Source organism: Meleagris gallopavo, chromosome Z (assembly GCF_000146605.3).
Source record: "Meleagris gallopavo isolate NT-WF06-2002-E0010 breed Aviagen turkey brand Nicholas breeding stock chromosome Z, Turkey_5.1, whole genome shotgun sequence".
Lineage (NCBI taxonomy): Eukaryota > Metazoa > Chordata > Aves > Galliformes > Phasianidae > Meleagris > Meleagris gallopavo.
In genome coordinates this window covers 28,925,501-28,936,992 of record NC_015041.2, presented here as the reverse complement: position 1 = coordinate 28,936,992, position 11,492 = coordinate 28,925,501, and the positions used below count along the sequence as shown (strand labels likewise).

Sequence of the window (11,492 nt, the reverse complement as noted above, 5' to 3'; positions counted from 1 at the left end):
CAAATTCAGAAAAAAAAAAATAGCTCAGAAGTAAATAAAATTTTTTGGAAGGAAGAATGCTAACTCCTTGTAACATTCGGAATTTTGCCTAAAATGAGCCCTTGACAGGAAAAGAACTTCCTGTAAAATTCAAGATTTCCATGTGAAAAGTTAATTGTTTTTCATTTATAATTATGAAAAATGAAATGTTTAGCTCCTAGCAGTTGCAACTCAGAACTATTCACACACTTCTAAGAGTGTGAAAAGATTCCTGACTTGAAATAAATTTTCCATGATGCACATTGAAGCTGCGAGGATGTATTTCATCAACTGTTTTTTTCCATGCAAGCCAAGAAAGTGGGGCATGAAAATATCAAATAAACCTGTTTATTTTGGGACTCTCCTCAGTTGAAAAACTTAAAACTATCCCTTCTATTAAATTTAATGTGATGGAAATTCTGGTTTTGAATTTACTCTAATTCTGAGATTTGTCTGATCCACTTATAATAGAAAAACGGGAAGGAATATTCTTTGGCTGTATGGAAACTTAGCAATACAGTTGTGAAACACTATGACCAAAACTAGAATTACCTTAGACAATGAAAGCACTAGGATAGGTAGTGTACAAGTGGCTTAAATCAGTAAGACTTGTGAACCAGGCTAACAAAAGTAGACCAATAATTCTACGAAAACTGTGCTTATAGACAAGGCCAATGTCCTTTGTTTAGGCCAACAGCTTGGAACAAAATTAGAAAGTCAGCCTTATTAAAAGTAAGACTGTGATTCTTTAATAAATATTTTCAATAATATTTTAATCACAATACTTGATGTTTCTTGATGTTAACATTTGGCCAAGAATTTGGTTTTGTATAGACATAAATATTTTGTGGCACAATACTATTACTATTTAAACAAGGAATGGTTATGTTAATTATATGGGTAATTATGGGGAATGGGTGGGTAGGAGGCTGGGAAATGATCTGATCAGATTTTTACCTTCCATTGAAGTACTTTCTTTGGTCATAAATTTGTGTGTATTGTTTGGTGCTGCTGGCCTGGAAGAAAGATTTGGCAGTGCTTGTTTGGACAGATGACTTCAAGTGATTAGCAACCTGACATCAGATGCTGGCAGCAGGATGCTAAAAGTACATGCTAATGTCCTCCATTTTGACACGCTGGCTCAATTTTGTAATGAGCTGGCACTATTTATGATTCCATTTTTATCTTTTAAATGCCATGACAGATGGTAGGTTCTACAGCCAACTCTATTGCCATCGAACTGCAGAAAGCATGAAATATTGGTAATGGTGAAATCAAACCACGCAACATGTCCTCCAAACTGTGCCTGAGAGTTGTCCCCTAAATTTCATCAGAGTGAGGAGAATATTGGCTGCTCTCCACTCCCAAGGGGAAAATGAAGCAGCCATAAACCAGAAATAAACAAAGCCTCCGAACCCCCAAGGTACAGGAGAAAAAGGACTTCTTGGGCACAGACAGCTTGATTTCACATCACCTGTGAAATCAAATGGCATACAACATTTGCATTGTAATGTTCAGCCTGATGTATGTAATCAAAAGGTTTGGTCCTGCCTGGTATTCTGTAGAAGATTCTGGATGAATCTTCTTTTCACAAACTGAATTATCCTAAGTCTTTCACTTACATATGGTTTGAGATATCATCCAAACATTTTACAGCTGTCAAAGGAGGTGGAGGAAACTCACTTCAGCTGCCATCTCCTAGATTTTTTGAGATGCAGATAAGTTCTTGACAGAACGTGTTTTGCCTTTTTTTTTTTTCCCCTTAGCATACTATTTATCATCACTATTCTAGTTCTGTGTTTGATTTTAGCTACATTACTAATAGCACAATGCTTTTAGCACTGGCACAATAGCATTAGGTCAGTGCAGACAGATGTCTTTAGGTTCCCAGCTGGGAATACCATCCTCAGTAAACATATTTCTAACTGTTATATTGTCCCTGTTATGCCTGTGCTCATTCCCATCTGCTTCATGGCATATTGCCTGCTTACAAGTTGATCAAGCCCTAATCATCCAGCATTGGTGAAGGTAGTGAGGAGTTTTAGATGGACAGCCTGTGTGATGCAGTAAGCTGCTCCCTGACCTACTGAAGGTGACGTATTCAAATCATACAACAGCAGACCAGGTTCTGACTCTATTTCTTTTAATACTTCTCCAGTGTCTATAGGCAAGAGAGTAAGAGGAGAGAAATAAACTAAATGTCAACCCATCCTCATTCCACTGCAATATGAAAGTGTGATAGATGGAGAGCAGCTAACTAGGTTGGCCCACATCTATTCTGAGACATGCACTGATACTATCCCAAACAAGATCAACAGTGGAAGTGTGGATATATGTGCCTTCAAAAGACTGTGCACCGGTGAATAGGAAAAATGAAAGGAAAAGAAGAAATTAGAGGATGAAGAATATGAACATTTTCTTTGCAAAGCAAAGAAAAACTGGCTCAGACAGAACAAATGTGGCTTAAAACCACTCCCCAATAAGCTTTTCTATGCACTACGCACAACCACAGAAAGCTTGGTAGAAAGAAAGATAAGCCTTACGTACTATGTGATGATGTGACATAAGAGATCGTGAAACATTTCCAAGGCAATTTTTATTTTCATATACCCTCACTGGATTTTGTTACAAGCATGTGCAGTGTTATTTCCTTCAGAAAAAAATACTTAAGTAGTGATCCTGGCAGTGAAACTTAGATCGATTTTCCCTTTATTTTTATCCACAACAAAATTTGATAAATGTCTGCAGAGCATGCTGTCACTTGTATGACAAAAAACCATATCCAGCTGGTAGATTTCCAACATATTTTCTCTCCAGGCGTGGATAGTTTTATCTTTTTCTAGTTTAGGCAAGGAAAAGTACCAGTAAAGTCTAATCATGTCTTTAGTTTATCTGGAGCTACTACTGCTTGGAGGAGAATTATATAAAACTATGCTGCTGTTAATACATTTTAATACATTGCCAGCATGGCAATAACTCTGCAGATCTGACTGCGTGGTATGGACAGCTACATTTTAAAAATTAATCTAGCTACTTGACAGTTCTGCCCAATATATTCCACACAATCTTAATTTCAGTGAAATTTCACTTAAGTTTTGTAAAGAAATGTTAGTCCTTCTGAATATGCAGAAATTCATAAGTATAATCAGTGCTTAAACCACTATGAGAACCAAGATAAGAATGGATTTCTATGTTTCTTTTCCAATTTTTCTTCTTTTTAAGGTAGTTTGGGATTACTGGGTATGACAAGCATGCAGCAGTGAATAGAACAAACCCATTGTCCAGGTAGATTATGTACTTCACACATCTCTTTCTGTGAGCTGTAGATAAAGCTAGCACTTTCACTGAAGATACATAAGGATATGTATAAAATGTGCATCTATGTCCTCAGCCAGCCCATCATTTCAGATCTGCTCCATTTGTATCTGAGCTAGAAGATTAGAGGACTTCGAAGACTGACGGTGTATCCTCAAAGCCATTCCTCTGGCATCGCATCAGATTTCTGCAGATGCAGTGTAAATATTTCTGTATACCTGCCCATCTGTTCTCATGCTTTTAAGTTATACATCTATTCCATGGTCTGAGTTTGAGCTCAAATCAGCTCTAGTTCTCATGTGATTTGCAGTATCACCGCAGGCAAGCCCTGTAATAAAGGTGTGCATTATCATTTTATTTCAGTACTTGGTGAATCAAGAACACATGCTGAAGACTACCTTGCCTCTCTTTGCCAGATTCATCATCAGCAATGGATTGAAGACTAAATATGGAACATTCATAATCTCCCTGGAGGCAGTTGACCAAACTTTGCCTACACTATCTAGGAACATGGGGTTAAGATTAATGGAAGGCAATATGGTACTCCTTTCTCCTGATGTCCTGCAGCTTACAGACTCTGACACTGCCACAGAAAACCTTACCTTCCTCTTGGCTCAGCTCCCCCAGTACGGTCATCTCTATTACCGAGGGGCTGTACTACAGCAATACAATTTCACCCAACGTGATGTGGACAATATGGATGTTGCATACAAGCACCGAGGTGGGGATTCCAAGATTGACAGATTTACATTTGTTGCAACAGATAGGACTAATCAAGGCTTCATCGTGAATGGGAGGGTGCAGATCGAGCCAGTGGCATTCACCATTCAGGCAAGTGTGACCACAGGCTTAATTAAAAGAGATATATAGATAAGGTAGAAAATGCAATGCTTTTGACTAAGCTTAGAATTGCTTTTTGCTGAAGTCTTTGAATTAATAGTGATATATTTAAGCTAAAATTCTTTCTTTTTGTGTTCAGTGAATCAATAACGTGGAGAACTAAAGAATTACTACATTACATTACTCAGAAAAAATATATAACTATGCTTATGTAAGTGCAAAGAAAGGGATTATATTTAAGAAAAGAAAGACATCCTGCTTAAATTTGCTATAATATTCTATATCAAAATTTCAATAATAAGCTGAGTCTAACTATGGTAACAAATAAACTGATGGAACTTAAACTTGCTATGAGGAAAATGGAGAAGGACTATGGGGAATGTGGGAGACAAGACAGAGGTACACGGTATTTGTGTTTATCTCCCAAGTGTGTTCTGTTTCTCACTGCATGAAACAATTTGCTGTCCAAACTGAGCCTGGAAACCTCTCGTGGGAACTTAATACTTAACTGTATATCAGATTTCTACTGGAATAGACTGCTTGTCAAAGTGACTACTGCTCTCCTAAGTGAGCTATTGTGCTTTTAGCAGAAGTAGTACAGACAGAGAATGTTCTGATACTGTAAATTGAGTATATATTTGTCTAATTTTGATTTAGGTAGATCATTTGGACAAAACGGCACCAAGAATCATTCATCTCCGTTGCTTATCTGATGTGGAAATGCTGAAGAATGGCAGTTATGGGATCTACATTACTTCCAGGTCCCTGAAGGCAACTGACCCCAGTACAGAGGATGACAAAATATTTTTTAAAATCTTACGAGGTCCTCGTTATGGCTACCTGGAAAATATAACAACAGGTACTGTGTTCTGTAATTTTTGTCCTTTGAGACATACCAGACCAGATTTCAAAAGTGATCCTGTTAATGCTTGCTTGATACAGAAAATCAAAATTTCTTGGCAAATGTTGGACTAGTTTTGAATGCAACAGAAAAGCTTTTGAACTAAGACTTGAGTCTCATGTTCATCATTAATACCTACAGAGTTCCAGAAGACTGTTAGTAGCTGCAACTGAGAATCTTCTTGTGGGTAAGGAAACCTGAAAGATTGTTGCAGGGAGTAGTAAAGCTAGGTGTACTCTGAACTTTATGAAAAAGAAATAGGTGAACTAGGTCACTTGATAAACAGAGGAACTAATTGGCTGGGGCTTATAACGAACTGCGATGTTACTGTATAGCCGTATAAGCAGATTATGGGAAGTTCAAAGTCTCTTAAAAGTGTTTTTCAATTCAAAAAGTTGAAAACAGATGATGCAAATGAGCTAAGTGGTTCTTGCCTAATGGGCTTTTGGCTTATCTTAATTTTTCTTTTCTTTCTCAGGTGGACTTATCCATGAAGGCTTTAGCCAAAAGGATTTAAATAGCAAAATTATATTTTATGTCATCAATCCATTGTGGGAAGTGCATTCAGACAACTTGGAGTTTCAGGTCACAGATACCAATGGAAGTTCAGCGATTCCCCAAATGTAACTTTGATCTTCAGTTTTGAGGACTGCAGTGTAGCAAATACACCACTGCTGAGGGTTCTGAGATGGCTTGTGGCTTAGAACAAATGATTTTGTGCCTCCTTGAAACTGAGCAAAAGTGAACCTAGATATGATTTTAAGGACTTAAACTACCATTTCTTTTTTTAAAGAATACAGAAATCTATTCCCCTCAAGGTGGCAAAGTAAAAATGTTATTTTGACCAGAGCACATTTAGAGTCTCGGAGAATCATATAATGGAGTTTACTGTAAGTGAGTTAGACCCACAGCATTTGGAGATATAAGACAGTAGCTTAGGGACAGGTCTGCTGCTTCACGAGCCTGATTTTGCAGCTGTAAGTCACTCTTTCTCCTGTGCTGACAGCAGGTTGATTCTCAAAGGTCTAAGATCATGATGGTGGGATACTTACGCCAGCAGTAAAAGCTAATAGAATCATGCTTTTCAAAAGAGCTCTGAGAAAAGGTGGAGGGAGTATATTAATCTCTTTGTCATGTAATTCTGAAATTTCAACTAAGCATGCTATCAAAATTTCCTTCTGACACGTGATAAGCTTAATATACAAAAATTGCAGAGCACTTAATGCTAAAGACTAAAAATGGGATGAAGCTCTTCTGAGGAGACAGTGTTTCTTTTATTTCTACATGTAGGATTGAATGTTCAATCAATTTATTTAATCTGAAGTAGTTGAGAAAAAGAACCAGTGTTATTTAAGAAGGAAGAAGCAGAAAGCTGGCTTCAAGCTGCAAGCTGCTCTGCAGAGTGCTTGCTTGAGTGACAGAGAGGATGCAGACTGAACAGCGGGAGACAGTGTTTCCGCAGTTACACACTGTGCCAAGAGATGTCCCTATATACAAACACATCTGAACAAAGCTAACCGGAGCACTCCCTGGCTGCCCTGTGCTTGCTTACAAAAGCACTGATACTAAATGCATTATTAAAATGCAGCCTTATTCGTGGGAAATTATGGGTTCTTGAATATAAGTAGCAGCGCTTACTGTACATATATATATATATATATACTAGGAAGAGAGAAAAAATCCACTATTCCTGTGGGAAATAGGATTTTCAGAGAACTAGAACTTCTATGTAAAGTGTGCTGGATTTCAGAACAAAGAGAAATTTGGCTTTTAAGGGCAAAAAGTTTTGATTATTCTAAACTTCTAAGAGATTTAAACTTAATTCTTAAACTTGCTACAGAACCTCTTTTGTTTGCTTTGAGTAGACAAGGGATCAACTGGGGAATTTATTTACTGCTTCTCACTTTCTAATCTGTCAAGTCACACACAAGTACATTTACCAGGAGGCAAAGACTTAATATGTGTATTGGCTAGTCCGACAGTCAAGAGGCCACCTTACAAACCCTTCAGGCAGCAGGGGTGGGGCAGCAGGGCTGATTGCTTTGTTCTACATGTTTTTTTTCTCCTCTGCTTGCAGGCTGGAGCTACGGTGGTCTCGCATTGAAATGCAGCAGACTGAATATGAAGTGTGTGAGAACATGGGGACGGTGTCTCTGAAAATCACCAGGGCAGGACACTCTACTGACTCTGCCTTTATCGTGGTGAAGGTAAAGATGAAACAACACGTTTTTAACTGGAAACTGAATAACAGGCAGTGGAGCCCATTAATTTCTTCTTTGGAGTGAGAGGTATTTCATTAATTAGTAAAAAGGCCATGCAATTTAATCCAGACTTACTGTACAGACAACTGAAAACTTTCTGCCAGAATAGTTTTAAGAAGAAATGCCGGTAAGCCCAAGCTGGAATGTTTTGGAGTAATATTGTAGTTTTGATGAGCTTCTGTGACAGAGCAAGTGGGCTCTCGTGCTGTGCCCAGGCTGCGTTTCCATGACCTGCTGTTTGGGTTTACAGGCTCTGGGCAATCCCTGACTGGGGGACCTAGGATCTCTTCCCCTGCACAGGCTGAGGAGCCCAGCAGCTATTGCAGCTTCAGTGTCACAGTAAACCAGTCTCCATCTCCTCATAACTCTCTGCCCAAGGAACTCCCATGCCTTCAGTAACAGGCTATGTTGTATGTCAGAAGAAATAAATTGAAAGCTGCATATTTTTATTTTTGTAAAATAGGGTTTGTGCAATTTGACATCGCAAGTTTTATTTTTCCTCCTAGAATGGAAGTCCCAAGATTTTCTAGCAGTCCTTGCTAGCAAAATATTAACCCTTACAGTTATGATGTAGCCCTAATTGGAAATGTAGTTCTGTCCTTTTTCCCTCAGAAGTCAGTGAGAGTTATGCTATGACTTCAGCAGGAGTCATTCTGCCTTATTCTTCACAGACTCCAGCAAATTCAAAGGCACTGGTGTCCCTGAACATGTATACTTTCTCACATATCCCAAAGAATCTGTTGAGCTGGCAGGCAGATCTCTTTGCAAACTCTTCTTCCAAGGCCTCTCAAAGGGCAGAATGGGCAAGCACATCCTGGCTGATGCTGCCCTTCCAGGAAGCCATTATGTGCCCTTCCCAGAGTTGGGTTCCCAGGACTGGTGATCAGCAGCATGATTTGATGCTGTCCAGCTGCAATCTGATACAAGATTTTAAGATAAGCAATTTTTTTTTTTTTTTTGATGGTAAGTTTTAAATCATAAGCAAGGATAAAATGACAGTTGCGTATCACAAGGTTATCCTGTAAGCCTTCATCTTGTTTTTCAGCCTAAGCATAGGTACAGCTTGGCATGTCTCACTGGGACCCCATGAAGAGAAACCTTCAGCACAGAGCAGAATGCACTGGTTTGGTGATATAGGTCACAGCTTGCCCTGTACTGCTTAATTTCTTTGCAGGTCAATGAAATATCTGCTGTGCTGGGAAAGGACTTTGCAGTGACTACCTCCAAACTTATTCAGTTTGATCCAGGTATGAACAAAAGCACTGACTCATTCTAAAATGAATTCCCTGATTTTGGAAGTGTAAACTCTCATTTTGGAGAGTGAAACCTGTTCTGTGTTCATAGACAGAGGAATTGAGTAGGAATAAAAATGCCCCAGTTCGTTTTCTGGAAGTGCAGTAGGTCCCCTTAATGTCACACTGTAGGTGTCTCTAGGCAAAAAAATAATGTGGGAGAGAGTTGCAGGATTGAGCATTTGGAGATTCAGTTTCATCTGAAAAAAAATTGTTTTTGCCCATCTAAATAGATTATCTGGTAATGAGAACCCATTTGTAATCATAATAATTCCATTTGCACATGCAAGCCTGATTTTTGGAACACATTCTGCAGGCATAGACTAGGATTTATTATAAAAAAGAGGAGTCCATAGAGGTCTCTGAATGTATCCTGCAATACCAGTAGAAGTTGTGCCACCACTGCCAGGAGTAAAATTCCAATGGCTTAAAGTCACAATGGCTACAGAAGAGACAAAATATAGGAAGTGTAAAAGGCTGAAATAAATAATATATATTTGTGCTATTAGATTAAGTGCTCGTCTTCATTTTGGAAAACAGATACGGGTAATGTGGTAAGTCAGTTCCAGCCTGACAGTTTTTATTCTAGCATCTCAACTTTTATTTTGCAATAAAGGCATCACATGGTAATGAAAATATATACTGCTGTATCCCATGGATGAATTCATATGCGTAATTCAGATTTGCTTGGCTAGCCTATAGTAAAATCTGTAGCTGTGAGTTCTGTTGGAGTTAAGGCACAAATATGATTGTTTTGGAAATACAGCTGTTATAAGCCATTTTGAGAAAGCTGAGTTTAATGAAAAGGTACAGAGCAAACAACTTCTGATTCATTTTCAGTGGTGGATATGGAATAATACCTAGCAGACAGCTGTATAAACTTGAGGAGAAAGGTGGAAATTAGCCCTAATTTTCAGTGTTCTGTAACACTCATGAAATCTTTGAGACTAATAAGCCACTCCCTGAGACTTTTTATTTAGTATTAGTTTTATTATATTATTTCTATTTAAATAAGATATAGAAGATAGATGAGAGAGATCTGTGTAAAAAAATACTGCACTTACCCAACATTCTGGCTCTCTTTCCTCTGAAGTACTGTGCAATCAGACTTATCAGCCTTTGGACTGAAATGGCTAGAGATTATCAGAAAGAGATTTTCAGTGCAAGGCTTTTCCATGGAATTTTCCTTTTCTGCTCATACAAGCAGATTCTTCAAGCAAGTTATCCAAGTAGCTTGGTGCTTATTTCTGTCTATGGTGGTGAGCCACAGAAAAATTAACTGTGAACATGGATGGAGATGCACACTGTCTCCCTTTTCTGGACACATTTCAACCAGCTGTGTTCTATCGTGTTGTCTTGAGCAGCTCTTTTTGAAAGTCCTTTGCTTAGGCTTAGCCGGGAAGGACCCTACTGCTTCATTCATTCAGGGCATTTATTTCTGGTCAAGAACTCTGATATTTATTCATTAATCACATATTTATTAAATGTTCAGTAAGTGTAGTAGTAGATTTGTTACAAAAACAATCAACAGCTATTCCTATTCACGGTACTGATTTGCACATTAGACTTGACTCAATAAATTGTAAATGCAAGTTAGGGGCAGGAGGAGGCCCTATCCAAGTTTGTGGGTCTACTTGTGCTAACTGAGCTGTTCTTTGCAAGAGGATTCAAACTGAAAAGGAGCAGGGCTATGGTAAGTGTCAAGAGGTTGTAGAGATTTTATTTCACTATATTGCCCTTTGACATTAATTCTGGATGTCAGCATTGAGTTTTTAGTGACATTTTCTACGATGTTTTTACGATAGCAGTGTGTATATTTAAATCAGTTTCTGTTGTGCTACCTCTGACTTTTTCCAGACAAATTTCAAAGCTTTTTTCCTAATAACTAGCCTAATCCTTTATGTTGGAATGATCTTTTCTCTTTCCCACTAACCCAAGCTTCAAGTTACCTCAAGTAAAGAACAGTTAACCGAGTCAAAATTTTGTAGACAGGTGTAAAATATGTCTTCTGAAAGACATATTTTACTTCAAGCCAGTGCATTCTCTTATCCTTTTGCAGGTGTGTTAGATGAAGTTTTCAGCATATATATATATGCTATATTTTATCTTGAAAATTCCAGAAGTCCAAAATTTGTGTATTGTAGTGTCATTTCTCATGTTTGAAGCAGCTTTTTTTGTTACAGTATATGCTCTCAAACTGAATCAACATTGTTTGGGAACAAATTTGAACCTTAAGTTATTTAGAAGAACAGCAGGAGTCCAGTCAGTTGGTAGCAGAACAATAGCATACACAAGCTACTTCATTCTAGCTGCAGACATGTTAATTAATATATTTCTGACACTCTGATTGATTGAAATAGCAATTAAAGAGTAATTAAAATGTTTATTTCTGTTAGGAATGTCAACCAAGATGTGGAATATAGCAATTACTTATGACAGATTAGAGGAAGATGACGAAGTCTTTGAAGTAGTTCTGAACTCCTCTGTGAATGCTGTTCTTGGCACCAAGACAAAAGCTGTAGTGAAAATTTTGGACTCAAAAGGAGGTATTCTCTTTTGATCTTCATCTTTAAACTGTGGGATAGTCTTGGCTAGGTAGCTACTTATTTTCAACCACAAGTTGTTCCTAACACTTACCTTCACATCAAAATGCTTACTTTCTTTTTAGAGAAAACAAGCCTGGCAGTTGCAGACCATTTATTTCCTCACACAATCACATCCATCCTCTTAGGAAACACAGCATGGGGAAAGCAACAAGTACAAAATGAGAAGAGTGGAGGGAAACAAGCCACTTTTCATAACAACATGAGTCCAGCTCTCATTTATTGAAGTGAAAAAAAGGATTTTTGACTCCATTAGAGTTGT

At 38.0% G+C, this 11,492-nt stretch overlaps 2 protein-coding genes across 2 annotated transcripts in view; both read left to right on the top strand.

Annotated features, from left to right (window-relative positions):
* The window catches only part of LOC104915027 (FRAS1-related extracellular matrix protein 1-like), a 197,618-nt gene that overhangs the window by 153,350 nt on the left and 32,776 nt on the right, over nucleotides 1–11,492 (top strand). The gene's annotated exons all lie outside the window — the stretch shown is intronic.
* LOC100538811 (FRAS1-related extracellular matrix protein 1-like) overlaps nucleotides 3,681–11,492 on the top strand; it is a 21,565-nt gene continuing 13,753 nt past the window's right edge. The window contains exons 1-6 of the mRNA XM_010725670.3: nucleotides 3,681–4,164; nucleotides 4,831–5,032; nucleotides 5,553–5,697; nucleotides 7,152–7,281; nucleotides 8,510–8,582; nucleotides 11,024–11,173. Of these exons, the coding sequence (XP_010723972.1) occupies nucleotides 3,718–4,164; nucleotides 4,831–5,032; nucleotides 5,553–5,697; nucleotides 7,152–7,281; nucleotides 8,510–8,582; nucleotides 11,024–11,173 (1,147 nt within the window). The 5' untranslated portion in view covers nucleotides 3,681–3,717. The remainder of the gene's footprint in view (nucleotides 4,165–4,830; nucleotides 5,033–5,552; nucleotides 5,698–7,151; nucleotides 7,282–8,509; nucleotides 8,583–11,023; nucleotides 11,174–11,492) is intronic.